General features: G+C 40.2%; 1 protein-coding gene across 2 annotated transcripts in view; it reads left to right on the top strand.

The window, feature by feature from the left end:
• sned1 (sushi, nidogen and EGF-like domains 1) overlaps positions 1 to 16,535 on the top strand; it is a 33,787-nt gene extending 17,252 nt beyond the window's left edge. The window contains exons 13-33 of one of the 2 annotated variants that reach the window (XM_085150296.1): positions 272 to 391; positions 722 to 838; positions 1,522 to 1,665; positions 2,062 to 2,204; positions 2,713 to 2,742; position 2,792; positions 4,250 to 4,363; positions 4,745 to 4,858; positions 5,861 to 5,977; positions 6,068 to 6,355; positions 6,956 to 7,139; positions 7,361 to 7,473; positions 8,345 to 8,623; positions 8,724 to 8,844; positions 8,947 to 9,029; positions 9,693 to 9,791; positions 9,983 to 10,099; positions 13,287 to 13,374; positions 13,475 to 13,554; positions 13,643 to 13,670; positions 13,779 to 16,535. In XM_085150296.1, coding sequence (XP_085006422.1) covers positions 272 to 391; positions 722 to 838; positions 1,522 to 1,665; positions 2,062 to 2,204; positions 2,713 to 2,742; position 2,792; positions 4,250 to 4,363; positions 4,745 to 4,858; positions 5,861 to 5,977; positions 6,068 to 6,355; positions 6,956 to 7,139; positions 7,361 to 7,473; positions 8,345 to 8,623; positions 8,724 to 8,844; positions 8,947 to 9,029; positions 9,693 to 9,791; positions 9,983 to 10,099; positions 13,287 to 13,374; positions 13,475 to 13,554; positions 13,643 to 13,668 — 2,378 coding nt within the window. In that variant the 3' untranslated portion in view covers positions 13,669 to 13,670; positions 13,779 to 16,535. The remainder of the gene's footprint in view (positions 1 to 271; positions 392 to 721; positions 839 to 1,521; positions 1,666 to 2,061; positions 2,205 to 2,712; positions 2,743 to 2,791; positions 2,793 to 4,249; positions 4,364 to 4,744; positions 4,859 to 5,860; positions 5,978 to 6,067; positions 6,356 to 6,955; positions 7,140 to 7,360; positions 7,474 to 8,344; positions 8,624 to 8,723; positions 8,845 to 8,946; positions 9,030 to 9,692; positions 9,792 to 9,982; positions 10,100 to 13,286; positions 13,375 to 13,474; positions 13,555 to 13,642; positions 13,671 to 13,778) is intronic. The other variant, XM_085150295.1, reaches the window with a different exon arrangement.
• The last annotated feature ends 392 nt before the right edge of the window (positions 16,536 to 16,927 follow it).

Below are 16,927 nucleotides of genomic sequence, written 5' to 3'. Positions count from 1 at the left end.
CAGCAGTGTTAGTGCGCGAGCAGCTGGTTGCTATTGCAACAAAACACATTTTTTATTCACTTTAAAACAAACAGTTGTATTTACGACGTGGGGAGAAATTTATAGATGATTGATGCTGTTATTGGAGGCGCTTATGAGATTTTATAATTGATCCAGTCATAAAATGACAAATAATCTGTGTTTCTTTTTAAATCTGGACCGAACCCATGTGCTTGAATAAAGTTTTCCCAGTGCAGTGGAACACAGTCAAGTCTCGGTGTGTGTTTTTCAGTACAGCCCGAATCGGTCTGCGACTCCTCTCCCTGTCTGAATGGCGGCTACTGCTACGAGCTTGACGGAGGCTACACCTGCGAGTGCAAGTACGGATACTGGGGGAAGAACTGTGAGAAAGGTAGTATCATCTCTTTTTTAAAAAAGGAATGCTTGTGTGTGAATTCATGAAGCACCGTGACAAAAACATCCTTTAGGTTTGTGCGTTATTACTGCGGGCTCAAACCCAAATGCAGCTTTAAAGCACCAGGAAACATGCCATTACTCGTAATGCTGCTTGAAATATTGCAGCGCTGAAAGGCTTAAGATAATTTGTACTTATGGCTGAGTTATGAGCTATTTTCCTGAATTATGATTTGAATTCCAATGTACTGGAACAGGTTTATTTTGTGTGATTATAAGCTGGAGTGGTCTCTGCTTCAAGGATTCCCTTTTCCCTGTCTCCTTCCAGTTAGACTCAATACCTGTGCTTCTGGGCCCTGTCGCAACGGAGGCTCCTGTAAGGAAGAGGCTGACAGTTACCGATGTGTGTGTCCTTACAGGTTCACAGGAAAACACTGCGAAGTGGGTGAGTGCCAACCTTCCACTGTAATTTACAAACTTTAACTCTCAAATTTACGTGAAAGCAGGTACAGAAATACACGGCAGTCCTTTCATCAGATAACCTTGTCACTAATACATCTGTTTAAGTGTCTTTTAAACCGAGCAAGTCAATTTAAAGTCTAACCATTGTAATACTGCTTAAGGAAAAGTGCAGACGTATCACCAGTAAAATATATTTGAAGTATGTTCAGTTCATTTTAATTTAATTTCGGTTATAAGGCCCAAAATGTCACGCGTTTAACTGAAGTCCAGTCCTGGAGACATCTACATGCCAATATCAGATCATCGAGTAGGAGCCGGAAATCCATCAAATCTTTAATAAGCTAATGTTAAGGTAACTAAAAAAATAGAATTTTTTTAATGGTAGTGAGTGGTGGACTGTCCACTGAGGGTATGAGGGTATTTCCAGGTGGCCTTGGCGTCATTTCCCCCCTGGTGTAAACGTCAGGAGGAACGAGATGACAAACTCTTCAAAATCCAAACCTCTGCTTCGACTCTCAGTCTTGCTTATAGACTTATAAGCTGTCTGCTCTCACTACGACATCCTTAGCGTGTAAGTTTACACGTCAAAGGGATTAAACGGGATTCATTCATGTTACCATAAAAAAGCTTCAAGTCCTGTTTTATTATGTGGATGTTTTGTTCCAGGGAAGCCGGACCCCTGTGCCTCCAGCCCCTGTCTGAATGGTGGGACGTGTTTTCACTACATAGGAAAGTACAAGTGTGAATGCACCGATGCCTACAGCGGCAGGCACTGTGAAATAAACAGGAGCGCGGTGCATACCTCTGCAGGTAGGCAGACCGTATGTCACCACACAGCAATGCCAGTCTGATGCTGGTGTTTATACAATGTTGACCTTAGCTGATTGGAACATACAGGGGATATCCTGAGCGCTCAAGTGTACAGATACTGGCTTTCTGTCTGAAGATAATCTTAGCAGTGTTGCTGCTCTAGAGGCCCCACATTTACAGATATAGAACGGCTGCATAACCTATAAAAAGTGAGACCTGATTAGACCCAGTGATTCACGTCTACACACTGTAGCAGCATGCTGGAGGTAATTTTAGGCGCCTGAATGGAAAACACCTCTGTTGCTGTTAGTGTGTCGTGGAAGAGCTCGTTTAAGACTCAGTTTGTGTTGCTATGCAGCCACACTGACATTATCGCCATGTTTGTATCCGTTTCAGAGCTGGGCTGTGGGTCACCTCCACAGGTCAAGCACACTGAGGTCCAGTTCTCCTTAACAACACTAGGCTCCATGCCAGAGTACATATGCCACCCGGGCTTTACGTCTGTTCCCAGCGCCACCCAGAGCATCAGTGGCATTCAGGCAGTGTTCATTATTGGACAGCAAATTTTGATTTTGATTATAGCAGACAAAATCCAAAGTAGACTCAGTTGACTAAAAGATAGAGTTCAAAAGTTTGTTGTTTTTACTGGTGAGAGTTGCTCCACACGGTTTACAAAAAGTCCAATGCAAAATGTGTTCACATGTCTACTCTTTTCTTCCTCCCCAACATTGACATTTTGCCACGTTTTCATGAAAAACAAGGAGCATGGGAGCTGCTTGTACTGTTTCCCAGGGTCAGATCAAATGTGCGTGTCTAACCTTATCGCACCAGGAGATTACTTCTGGTTAGATCACTTCCAAACTACAAACTTAATTAGTTCTGACTGGATCTCATGTCTCCAGTTTACAAAAATGTCAATACATTTCATCATTGTATTTGTCCTCGTTCACTGGTTTTTATTTAGTTATCGTTTTGTTTTTGTTTAAAAAATAACAAGACAAAAGGTCATTAAAGAAAAGTACGAAATTACTGGGAGACTGTGTAAAGGGAGACTGGATCCAGCTGCCTGTTTTCAAGGTCTGTAACACATCTGGACACGTGGATGGCTCCTCAAAAGAAATCCCAGGGTCATTCCACATGAAATCAATCAAATTTGGAAAACGTTTCAATCCAACTCCCCCAGACTCAGACAATTTTATTGTTTATATTTGTTATATATGAGGAAGTTGTGCAAAATTTCACTTTCATACTATTTTTTTTCCAAGTTATAGACCTTTGAAATGCGCAGGCGTGAGGATGGGGTTGACTTTTTCCCTATTAACTTTCAGGACTGCAAAATGCTGCTAAATCACTCCAAGTGTTTCAGTCTAAAACCGCAGTCTTGTCTTTGTGCTTTTTGTCTTCAAACATCAGTGTCTTGGGGATCTAATGCTCCACCAAATTAATTACCTGTGACTCACAGAAATATGCACTTGTACCCTGGATGTTTGATCTATTTTCTGATAATTCACTGGAGAAAACTCCAAAAATGCTTTTTGGGTAAAACTCTCAAGGGTCATATCACCATGTGGGATGGGCAGCTGCTCAAAACAAGTTACAACATACAAAATGTCTCAGACTTACTGACGATCTGTTTCCAGGCTGATGTTCTAACCATGATTGCTTCTGTGTCAAATTAATTTTCTGTTGCTGTCATATTTTAACATCTGTGAATGTAGTTAACGGCTGTGAAACAACAATGGTGTTCACGTCTTCTCTATGAAAGTTTGTGATAGACATCACAATGATCAAAAATCTTGAGATCTTCAAGGTCTCAGAAGGGGTCATGTGAGCTGTGAATGCTGTCTTTGCAGTTTTTGATTCATTGCCTTCTTTGGTTGTGACAATTTTCTTTGTGCAGAAGATGGTATGTCCCTTTTTACTCAGAAAATAATGGAAATTAAAAAACACAAAATGTAATTTTTTTTATGTTGTACATAAAAATGAGCAGAGGGAGTCAGGTGAGAGGTACTAATTGATTTTTCATGGAAACCCCAGTTACCACAACAGGTCTAGGAATTGAAAAATGTGCATATATTTAAGAAAGTGATTGTCTGAGTTCTAGAGTAACATCTGGAAACTCCAGGATTTTGTTCTATTTGGATTAGACTATCAACTGATATTTTTCTCTTTGTGGTGCAACTTGTCATATTTGCTCAATCCAGCCTGACAGCTGAATTAAAGTAGTATTTTCTTCATTTTGTGATGAAGAATTTCATGTTTTTCATGTAGCTTTTTTTTTTTTTTTACATTATTGTGAAATTCAGCTAATTCAGGTTTTTTAGATATATATTATATAAAAGTACTGCGAGAAAAAGGCCTGAAATTGGGTCGATGGACTATTTTTCAAAAAAGTATATTTGAAATCTGAGGCTAAAATTTCACTCAGTCATCATATATGTGTGAACTTCATGTGCGAACCATAAAAATTTCCTGCAAATTGGAGATGATTGAGCAGAAAATGTTCTAAAGATCAGCTGAATTGAGATCGAATGACCTTGTTATCTTTATTCATACTAATTTGTTAATTTCTACATTGTCACAGAGATCAATGAGTGCTTATCCCAGCCTTGTCTTAATGGAGGCACGTGTCGAAATAAGATCGGATCCTACCAGTGTGTGTGCGCCAGTGGCTTCAGCGGAAACCGCTGCCAGATAGGTAAGGATCAATCGAAAGCTTACACTTAGAAATACGTTCACTTAGACCACCTGTACACAGGCACATGTTTACTTATGTGTGCATCTTTATCGCCTTAAGACATAAATGAGTGCCTGTCGGAGCCGTGCATGAACAGAGGAACGTGTGAGGATCGGCCGGGCTCCTACCTACTAATACATTTTTATTTTCATAAGTGACTTCTGGTTGATGTTGTTGAAACCAGCTGATTATAACATCATCCAAAAAGCCTCTTTACCCTGTAAAAGGCTTTCTCTCTCCAATGGTAAATTGTTGTGAAGATAGCTGAATGTATGGAGTGTTTTCTTTGAATCATAAGGATTGTTAATAAATTCTGCCACACTGTAAAATGTCTGTGTGCAGAGCAGGACATGTGCGAGTCCAACCCCTGTCTGAATGGAGGCGTGTGTCGGGGTTACAGAAGAAACTATCTTTGCATGTGTAAAGACGGCTTCTTTGGGGATCAGTGCCAGATGTGTAAGTATGTTATGCTGATGTTATGTGATGTTATGTATGATATCCAGTTTTTAATAACCCTGAGTTTACTGAGTTTAGCTAAAGTTAAGTACAGACGAAGTTTAGTGTACATATAAAAAGGGTGTGAGGTTGCTTCCTCGCACCTTATTCAACATGCCTTGAAACTATTTTCTAAGCCTTTAAGGCATAGGTGTCAAACTCTGGCCCGTGGGCCAAATTTGGCCCGCAGCCTAATTACATTTGGTCCGCGAAGCCATACCAAATTACTATCAGAGCTGGCCTACTGGTATTATACAGCTAATATATATATTGTTTAGTATTAAGCTTTGCTTGTTCCATATTCAGTTTTTCAGCAAAACGTGTTTGAGTCCATAAGAAAAGATTCATTCGTATATCTGGAGGAATAAATATATTTCAATAAATATTAACGTTAGCCCGCGACTTTGTTCCAGTTTTGAATTTTGGCCCACTGTGTATTTGAGTTTGACACCCCTGCTTTAAGGTGTTCTGTAAAGTGTTTTCTGAAGTCACAGAAAAATTCTCATTAACTTCTATACAACGAGAAGTCTTTTTGCTGCCCTCTGCTGGACTTGGAAAAGAAAGCAAGTTTAAGGCCCCTCTGTTGGCTTTGCTTTGCAGATCCGGACACTACATCCATCTTTGATTTACTCCTGCATACTTATAATGCTTAATTTGCCTCACACACACTGCCATGCATTTTTGGGATCTATTATATGCAAACTGGAGCACATAAAAATCTGTCATAGATAACCAAAACAGTGTAAATACGCTAAAAACAAGTAGAGCCATTAGAAAAATATTTATGAATAAGATATAATGGGTAAATGGATAACTGCACTCAGTTATTGTAGTTGCTAAATAGCTTGGTTGATTGATGGTTATTGATAAACAAGACAGAGAGGGGCTTGCACACTTCAAAGGTTGCTCACTGTTCCCAGATGAATCCTTTTGCTGCATTAGTTTGTCTTTGTCGCCAACCAGTGGAGGACCCGTGTGTGTTGAAACCTTGTGGGAACCGTGGCCGCTGCTGGAGCGACAGGAGAGGAAACTACAACTGCATGTGTAAAGTGGGACTCACGGGCAAAGACTGCGAGAAAGGTCAGTCGACAGCCTCACCACTCTGCACGCTCAACACTCAGAGCACACTTAACATTCGGATTAGATATGTAAAGTTGCCACTGTCCCCAGACCTGCTGCCCCCGCCCGGCCTTCACGTGCTGCGTGTGGAGGAAAGCGAGGTGGAGCTGCGCTGGGATGAGCCGGAGCCCTCAAACAACCTGATCAGCATGTTTGCCGTCACCTATGCTCCCCTGGGTCAGAGCAACTCCAAAACAGACTACCTAGACAGGCAGAAGTCCACCCACGTGATGCGAGGCCTGATGCCCGGCCTGCTGTACAACATCTCCACCTTCTCCATCAAGCTGAAAACCAACAGCAGTGACACAAGCCAACCTGCCACAGCACTAATACGCACCAGTGAGCATGCTCTTTAATGCTCTGTAGTCTTAGTATAATCTCAGAAGCTGAGCAACCAACTAAGGCACACAGATAGATTATAGACCTTTGATGAATCAGAATAGAATTAATCCCTTAGGAAATTATGTTACAGTTTCTCCAAGACAGTAACAGTAACAGACTAAAATATTTAAATAATAAAATATGATGTCTCTCATCTACATCAGATATGATGACATTATAATGTTGCCTAGCAACCACCTACAGGGGGATAAAAATCACAGACCAGAATAATACTGTACCATGAGCATGTGTTAGATGGTCAAAGATGTCATTTTGACACATTAAAAAATGGATTGAACCATTTTTAAACCTTTTTATAAAAATCTGAATTGGTCATAGAAATGTTCAGAATGTCGATGAAGGTGAGCTTTCTTCAAAAGAGGTGGGAACACAGTGAGTTCAAAAGCAGGTGAAGAAAACCATTGAATAAGGAGCTGTTAATCATTATGAAATGTTGGGCCCAGCAATGTTTATGGCTTTTTTGTGGGTAATAAAGTAGTAAAAGTAGTTCACCTGGAACCGGAAAGCATTTCTTTGTCTTTGAATGTTTCCCTGCAGGACCCCAGCCGGTGGAGCAGTTGCAGGTGGTCAACGTGTCCTCCTCTCAGGTGTGGCTGCAGTGGCTGGTTCAGGCTGCCCGCCATGCAGCCGTCAGCAGGGTGCACGTGTCCTTGTTGCCTTCAGATGGGAGGGAGGGTCGTACTGCTGTGCTCAACACGAGCACTACTGAGTACACCTTCAGGTCAGGTGCAGCACTTTAAACCAAGCTTTTATTTTTACATGCTGCCGGGTCATTTGTGTCCACCAAATGTCGCTGCTGAAGTCCGCTTTAAATGTTTTGGTGTAATATCCCTTTCAGCCACTAGAGGGAGTAATTTCATCAAATTTACTAAGCTTTTAACAGTACCAGAAACAGATAAGTTGAGGTATGACTGATGCGGACTCTTTGTGAACCTTTCACAGCTCATTACAGCCGGGTCAGATGTACACTGTGGATGTGTTGACTCAGAGTGGAATCAGACCAGATGAATTTCCCTCCATGAGCCACTCAGCAGGACCTCTGTCATTCTGGACAAGTAGGTTACATCACTCAGCAGCGAATACAAGAGCATATACAACAACTTTATGTTGTTGTATATGCTCTTTTTGTTTATTTGTATTTATTTCCGCAATTATGAGAAAACAGAAAAAGAAACCCAAAACGATCTTTCACCATTCTTACCCCTCAGCCGTAAAAGGCTAATGGGTTGCTGTTGTCACCCCACCTGGTGGACACTAAAGTAGGTGACTGTTCAGGTAACACAGACTGATGGGCAGACCAATCATCAACAGTCGTCCCCCCCCCCCCCCCCCCCCCCCCCCCCAAATTACTGTTTTGAGCCAGGAAAAGCCTGGAAGTACTGAAGATGACGCTACATTATCTGATGGTCCCCTGTGAGCCATATTTAGACAGGAAGGAAGAGCTGCCCTGTAAAAGGAAGAGGCCTTCAAAAACATACTGACTGCAGGAGGAATAGACAACTACTATTGGGGTGAGGGGAAAGAGAAAAAAGGAGGTGCGTGCAGCAAAAAAGGTCAAAAAACCAGGAAGAAAAAGGAAAAAAATTAAGGAAATGCATATTAAAATGGAAATTGAAAAAAGGAGAGTGGATAAGTGCCCAGTGCATCACGAGAAGTCTATAGCAGAATAACTGATCCTGCTCTAGCTCTAAGTTTTATCAAAAAGGTTTCAAGCCTAACCACAAGTATAATGTCGTTGATCTTATTTTATATACATTTTATGATATTTGAGACATTTCTATAGTCTCCAAAACTTTCTCCAGACAAGGCCTTGTACAGGCCAGAGGAAAAAAGCTACCTAATCATTTGAGGAAACTCAGCCAAGGAAAGAGATTATTTTAATCCATTTCATACAATCATTTGACCCTCTGGATGTGTTACCCTCAGGGCCTCTTCCCCCACAGAACCTCTCCCTCTCACACGTGACCCCAAACTCAGCCTTGATCACCTGGAGCCGCCACCCTAGACACGTCTCAGACGGCTTTGTGGTCAACGTGACCCGAGGGTTGAATACCAGGAGTCGCTTCTTGCCCAACGGGAGAGTGGGATCGTACACCCTCCGTGAGCTGACCCCAGGGCAGCACTACTACGTTGCCCTCACATCGGTCAAAAACACGGGGCCGGAGCAGATCCACAGCGTGCCTCAGCACCTTGCCTTCACTACCTGTGAGCTGTGTGCAGTCACCTGGATTTGTTTTTTTTCCTTTCAAATTTGAAATCGGAATTTCCCGAATCCTGACGTGTTGTTTTTTTTCTTTCCATGTAGTGCCAATGCCGGTCAGACCGGGAAGGAGAGAAAGACCAGCAGGGACAAGACAAGATACCCCATCTCAGCCTCAGGACGTGGCAGGCACAGCAGAAGAAGAAAACTCAGAGGAACTACCCAGGTACATGTAGCATGTCAGTTACTATTATAACTGCTTTAAATATATAACAGTAGATCAACAGTTAATGCTAACCAGATAGCATTTTGTTAATCTGTGCTGCAGATACACAGAACTCATTGACAGGAGGGGAAAGATAACAGCAAAGTTCACTCACCTGCCTCGAAAACCCATCCGGCATCGAACTAGTAAGTATAAGCAACTATGTGAGTGTCATCCTATATTTTAAAATATTTGGGTAATATGAACACTTAGCCATAAACCAGGAACAAAAATCAATGAAATATTTTGGAGTATTTTAAATTTTTACTCCTGAGTCACCTGAAAAACTCTCCCGCTGCTAGGGGAGTTGTCCAGGATATTCAGATTGTTTTCTCAGTAAGTGCTGCTGTGTATTTTAATGGACAACAAGGAGATGCCATAAACCCTAAGAAAAGAGTGGAAATAATTTTTTAGCAATCAACTCAAACAATCAACTCGAAAAACTGATAAAAACTGGTAAAAAAAACCAACAACTCCAAATTATAATATAATTAATAATATATATAATAAGAATATAATAAAATATAATATAATTATAATTAATGAATGGGATAAATGGCAGCAATTATTATTAATATTATTATTTTAGTCTTTTTTATTTACAAGTTTAGCAGTTTTAATCCTCTGCACATGCACCCATGATGCTGTAATGCGTTTTAACCATTCTGTTAAATCAGTGGTTGTTTCAAGCTAAGGGACTGGTACGTAGAAACCTCCTCAAAATCTCAGTTAACACTTAAATTTCACCTTTCCGACTTTTAAGTTGTTTTTTTCGTGATGATTCTAACAGGAAATGCTTTACCTTACAGAACCTGAGCCACCAGTTAGGTTAGAGAAGATGGAAGAAACAACAAACAAAATCAGCCTTGCGCTGGAGATACGAGAAGAAGCTTTAAGAACAAAGCTTGGTAGGTGTTTTTGGCACATCTTCTCATGTAAGCTGATCCCAGCGATGAGCCTCTTCTACACATGACACTCATGTTGTGTTGTGTGGGGGTAGAGCTGGAGGCTATCAACACATGCTATCAGCTGTGGATAATGTGAGAGAGTGAGCCTGAAACCTGAGCTGAGGATGTTAATGGCAGCTGTTGTCTCATAGAGTCGCCCCAGGACTGCCGCAGTCTGCCCTGCCAGAACGGAGGTACGTGTGTGAACGGAGGCGACACCTTCATCTGCGACTGCGCAGCCGGGTTCAAGGGCAGGCAGTGTGAACTGTGTAAGTTTATTTCAACTTCTCTATAGGTTCAGGGTCGGATGAGTCAAAGTCAGCTGCTTTTTGGCAAATCCTGTAAAAGAACCAAAGCCTGTATATAAAAGATGGACGTAGCCACCCTGACATCACAGCTGGTTTTGGAAGCCTCAGTGTTAATAGTTACTGCTGCGTCAGAAGTGGCCATATTTGAATGAGAGGGTGCAAAGTTATCTTCAATGAATGTATGAAGCTACATTCATAAGTGGAGGTGCATCACACCAACTTCTACTACTAACAAATTCCTGGAATTTCACTCAGCAAGCATGAGACTACACTAGCTGTGACACAGACTTATATTTTCTCAGATTATACCATTAAACTATAAACCTAACTGTAGAAAGAGTCAAACTAAAAAAGATGATGATGCAAAAATTAAATCTTAACAACCAAAGAGTCAAATCTGCACTGGACTATACCCCATTTCAGTAGAGACCTGACGTACAATATACACCCAGTAGCGCCGCCCACTCTGAGAATAATTGAGAATAATTAATAATTAAGTAAAAAAACAACTTATAGTTAGTAGTCCACCCTCTCTGCCAAATAATAACGTGACTTCAGTCTTCCAAAAAACAAGACGGTAGTAGTCGAATAGCTAACAATAAAGTTTCACAATGCAGGGTGCAGAAACCAGGTGATGTCACAGTGGCAGCATCCATCTTTTCAATACAGTCTATTTGTGGTGCTAGAGACGATGTTTAGGGATCCGTGGAATACATGCTCGGGCAACCATGAATATCTTTGATGTTTTTCAGCAACGCATGCTTGGACCGATACAAACCCTCCTCTACCCCACAGTATAAATAATGCCGCTCTATCAGTGCAGCCTCTCAGGTTGTGAACATCGACTCATTTATGTTAGATTTGCATGCTGTCATGAAATGTCAACGTGAGAGCAGTGAGCTATGTATAGACCTTCATTATCTTAAAAGCAGGAGCCACAGTCCACTGGGAATTGACCCCTCTGACATTTATGAATGGCTCGTACAGGTCAGAGGCACGATAAACAACACAAATACACCATCACTCGATTCGCACAGCACTGGCCTGTGTGCACTGAGCCACCATTCTTTTGGGAGCTACTGTCAAATTTATAACTCAGTGTTTCTTATGGATGTTCAGGAGAGATCTGCATTTCTACACACTGTAGGCATCTTGGTTTAAGTTCGAATCTTTCCTGTGACAGAAAAATCGTACTCGTTTAGAGTTTCATTTAAAATGTTTACACTTAGAAACTACTTTGCAAATTGTAAGTAGTTTACAAGAGTCAGAAATTAGTTTTAATGGATTTAATACACGATGGCTGACAAATTAAAGGACAAGGCAACTTTAAGTGTTTTAGTACCACCAAAACTCAGGCTACTGAGTGCAACCAGCTTCATGAAGGAGGTTCAATATCCTTCTGTCTGGATTCACTTACCCTAACAGTCAGGATAAGTGGTCAGCAGGTTATCACCTCCATACTGATTTGTCTGCTTGATACTGATAAGTCTGTTAACTTACACGTGTATATAGTGCTGTTTAAACTTTTCCTCTGACACAAACTCACACTCTGCTTTTAAAATGAGTTACTCTGCCATCAGTCGACCTGTCCATGTTTGTGAGTGATTTAATGCTGTCAACCCTGCCTCTTTCTTTGTGTATGCATTCATTGGTAGATTGGGAAAGTCTTGATTAATTTATTGAGTTGATAACCACCCTCACTCACCCTTAACCTGATTGTTGCTGTTAGATTTGTGGAGACATGAGGAGGGGATATCCTGTGCATGCTGACCTGGTTCGCAGTTCATCACAGGGCCAACACAGAGATAGATAGACAGTGTTAGAGCATATGAACTAGACAGGCAACCAACTTTAACAGCATTTGGCTCAAGTCACTTCAAGAGTCAGTCTTATGTGATTGATGAACCTATTTCCTGGGCCACTTTTACAGGCTACACAATAAATTTAAGGATAACTAGGCTACTTTAAATCACATCATGAATCATGCATGGATGATATGCTCACAGAGAAATGTAGCCACGTTTAGAGAAGTGTGGAAATATCTGTCTTAGATTGCAGAGGCAAAGCTGGAGATAATCAGGAGAGACGTTGTAGAAATGAATCAGTGAACCCAACGCAGAATATCTTGAACACATTTCCATTTGTTTTGCAGTTTTCAAGTGAAGGCATGCTTTAAAACTACCCTATATGAACAAAAATACTGAGTCACCAGCACGTTAAAGCTACAGGAGCCGTAGAAACCCCATACCATGAAGCTCCCAGCATACAGTTTTTGTGCTGATGTTCATGCCAGAGGTTGTAGCGCAGTAGTTTTTGAGTTAGCAGTGACTTTTACACACTATGCATCTCAGCATAGTGTTTAAGGTCTCAGATCCTGCTCTTTAGGTGGTCTGATACTGTGCTGCAATGAAATTTCAGCAAAAATGGACTAGCCCATCATTTTTTTCCACTTTGATTCTTGGTTTAAACAAGTAGTTTAATTAGATTCTATCTTAATTCAAGGTTATTCATTACAATTTGGAATCACGTTGTATCTTATTCTAATTTTGACAGTCCACTTGAAACTTGAATGACTTATTTTAAATTATTTGTAATTTTTTAATTATAATTTCTTCCTACTTTGTTCTTCAGTTCTGTGTTTCTTTTTTAGCACTGGTTTTAAAAATGTGATATACAAATCAACTGTAATAATATTATTTATTATTATATATTAATGATTGTTGATTGTAAAAGGTATGACTGTTGTGGTTATTTCACAGTATAACTGTTTGTAGTAGAATATGAACATGCCTTTGTTCGAAGCATTTGGAAATGACTAACGCTGACTGAACAGTATGTCTCAAAAAGGGAATAAACCTTATTACAATCAAGTCATGCGCCTCCTCCTCCAAAGACAGAGTAGAAGAATATTTTATTTCACTTATATGTACATGCTGATGAATGTGTGTGTGAGGACACAGTCCACATACCCCACCTCCCCACTGACTCTGCACCCAAACATCCAGCGTCAGATTGTTTAAACATTCCTTTCCTAAAGCCATCCATCAGCCGCAGAGAAGCTCTGCTCTTAAACCATCCCGCAGACTTTTTCTTTGCTGATAAAGCACTCAGACCTCACGTTGTTTAACTTTAACCTCTGTTTTTGCAGCGTGCCAGCGAGTGCCACACCCGTGTACCCGCCTGTACTCTGAAACCAAGAGCGTGCCTGTCTGGGAGGGTGGTGTGTGCCATTACCTGTAAGTCACGTCAAACATACGTCTGCCAATCTGGGCTTGAATTAAATGTTTAAGTGTGGCCTAATGGATCCAATAAAAGTGCCTGCATTCTCTTTCGTAGGTATAAAAGGACATATAAAGTACAGCAGGATGTGTGTTATCGAGAGATTTGTGAACCGACGCCTTCCAAGAAGAGTCAGAGTGAGTTAAACAATCTGTCTGCGCAATATTTGTAAGACAATAAACAAATGCAATGCTGTTCACATACCAACTTTAACTGTCTTAACAGCCAGAAGAACAAACACACAACAATAAAGGTTTGTGATTTTTTTCAGCCCTTTATATGAACTGCTATTGTAGAGGATCACAAGATTTTCAGCACTTACCCTCAAAATGAGACTTTTCTTTTCTCTCTCTCTCTACAGCACTTGGAGCCTGATGAAAGGACTGTCATCACTGTCATGTGAAAAACCTCCTTACTTCAATTTTGGTGTTTATAATCTACTTGAAGTAACTGATTATGGTCATTTTTTTTGTGCTGAAAAACCCTGTCAGAGCCCACTGTAACATTTCACAAACAAACCATCGACCGTCTGAATATGAGGTTGCATCCCGAGAGTCGCCTTTGTAGCTCGCGGTAGCACGATCAGTCAGATGAAAAACGTCCCGCATCATGTATCATTTGCAGTGTTTGCTGACTGAGTTTCATACAACCACATATGGTATGCAAATATGAATCCTAGGCAGTCAACTGCACTGCATCAGAGACCTTATATACCTCATTTCAACGTCCAATGCTGACACATTCGGAGAGGTTTACGTTTGTGATTCAGCTGCAGATTTGTCCCTCAGGGAAGTAAAAGCAGAGTCTTTTCCTTACATCAGTCCCATCATCTCCTTACAAAGACAGCAGGAAATGTGTACTTTCACCCTTAAACTGATCTCGTCCTCTGACAATGATGCACAGCGTTTTCTGTGTAGAATATGTTCCTCTGTGTCTCAGCAGGCGTCGCTGCTCACTAATCTGTAAATAGTGTTTATAGGCCATTTTGTAGGTGAATATTTTAATAATAAAAATGTTAAAATGATTTCTGGTGTGTGTGTGTTGCAGTTCTTGCCATCATTTGTCACACTGTGTTGAATCTATCGTGTTTTGACAGCATCAAAAACTATACTAAAAGTATTTTATTAACAGATTAAAGGAGAGCGGTTGTACTCATTTTTAGCTCCATTATACTGTTTTTGGAATCTATTACAGTAGCGTAGCACAATTTAGCATTAGTTCATGGCTCACAATAATCCTTATCTTAAACTGGGTCTTGGTGCAGTGCCTCAGTTCGCCCTCTGTCTGAAACAAGCTGGTTTGGCTCATGTCTTTTAATGTGTTGCCCCTCATAAATGGTTTGAATAGCAAGTAGGTGGAGTTGTGTTCCTCAGATGACCATATTAGGGACATCCTGTTTCACTGATAGGCATCATGCAAAGCCAGAGTAGGAAAAAAATGTCAATAGGCTATGTGCAAAAGATAGATGTGACCACCTTGGCATCTATTTTTTGAAGACTCGGATTTTTAGGCATGACTATATTTGGGTTTGTCTGTTTGTTTTGTGCTTTTTTAGAGCTATAAATTACCATATTTAGAGATTGCTAAGCTATCAGCTAACACTGACAACTTAGTTTATTAGTACTTTTGTGTGGTGGTAATGAAGTGGCATTTAGAAATTGTACAGCGGCTCACAGAAATGGAGATATTTTCTGATTAATGCCAAACCAACATCCAAATAAACATTGTGGAATTTCACTCTTTAAACACAGACCGCTTGGATGGTGTGCACTTTACAGCAAGCCAGATGAATGCATTAAAACTGCTACAAAATACACCAACAGCTCAAACATGGTTAAGTGCTACAGTTTAATGATACTGCTTGGTAAAGGTGAAGCCTAAGAGACCGACCAGTAATTATCCGCTTGTTATAAAGGAGGAAATTAACTACAGAGCTCAAAATCTTTACCAGTCTGTAAAAGTATTGTTTATATAGCTGAAATTGGCTATTTTAACATGAGAATCTGTGGAAACAGACTCACTTTTGGAGCCAGCCAGAATCTGAGCAACTGCAGTTTTTGGTTCACTAACTCTGCAATCTGAAGCTTGAGTTTTGGGCTCCCAACCTCACTCCCTGGCTACTTTTAATATGAGCATCCACCTGTGTTACAGTATAAGTTTGACAGAAAATAAGGAAAAGCAGAATAGGTTCATTTTAAGAAGAGAAAACACCCATAACTTTGTTTACTCTGTTAATGGAGACATTTTTTTAAAAGTTTACTACTGAACGTCACTGCTCTTCTCTTTGTTCCTGTGTGTGTCTGGTTTATTGAGTTACTGAAGCATGCAAAAATGGGCGGAGATGCAAAATTAAAGACTCCAAATCCAAACTTTAGCTTTAATCATTAAATTAGGCCAATTTGGGACATACTTCATGAAAGAAAACAGAGCATGGGCATGCCTTGGGTTTTGTTAATCAATCACCCCAGTCAGAAAGGAGACTGCTCTATCAGAACCATCACCACATAACAAAAGCTTCCTCGCTGCTGTAATTTGTCTGCCTAACGCCCTGTAGCCGTGAGTCTCTAGCTCTGCCAAAGTGACTCTTCTAAGCCTCAGGCTATATACAGACAGGGGTCAAATTAAAGGCAAATGTAAACTAAATAAAGAAGAAAAAAAAGATGATGAAGGGCCACTGATCGATGAGAAAATAATATAAATCATATTTATCAGAATTCAAACCAGCTGGAGGCAGATGAAATATTAATTTGCCATATTAGACCCACTTGTTTACTGCCTTAAAGAAAAGCCTCACACCAGAGCCACTGGGGTATTGTTTATATTACAGTGGAACAGCTGATAAGGACACTGCAGTGAGTGTCACAACAACTGGATGTTCTCAAGTAAAGGACATGCCCTCCATGCCAAAAGTCCAAAGCTGAACAGACAGTGAAGCAAGAAATTTCAAAGAAAGCTTCCACTGAAACGGAAAAGCTGTGCCATCCAGATCCTTTAAGGATTTTGAAAAACTTCTTGACGACCTTAAATTGTTTCATCAGTATATCTATGAACTGTTATACAGAACACGTAAACAACAAAGTCGTTTCTCCCTTTCACATCTGCTGGACTCAGAGACCAGTGTTGCTAATCCAGGAAACCTTGTTTCAGTGAAAATGAGCTATCTTGTGTTGGGTTATATGACTGGAAAGAGGTGTTGTTGGTGCTCTGATAATGTTTAATCATAATCATTGATCTCATGAGATCAAATATGTGAATTTCTTTGTGAACTTAAACCTAAAAGATAATGTCATTCCTTTATTAAACAATTATTTTTTTCAGTTTTTCTCCTAAATATATCTGTTTTTAAAATTTTTGTTCCTTTTTTCTTTTATTTACCTTTTATCTCGTAGTAGATTTATTTTTAAACTGTCATTTTTTACTAAAAGAATTTAAAATTTGTCTTGCAAATATTTCCCTCACAATTTATTTAATTTTAAAAAATAAATATGTCTGGGGTTTTTTTAATCACAC

The sequence above is a fragment of the Neolamprologus multifasciatus genome, chromosome 23 (assembly GCF_963576455.1).
Source record: "Neolamprologus multifasciatus chromosome 23, fNeoMul1.2, whole genome shotgun sequence".
NCBI classification, from domain to species: Eukaryota; Metazoa; Chordata; class Actinopteri; order Cichliformes; family Cichlidae; genus Neolamprologus; species Neolamprologus multifasciatus.
The sequence above is the reverse complement of the archived record's forward strand: the minus strand, read 5'-3'. Positions and strand labels throughout refer to the sequence as shown.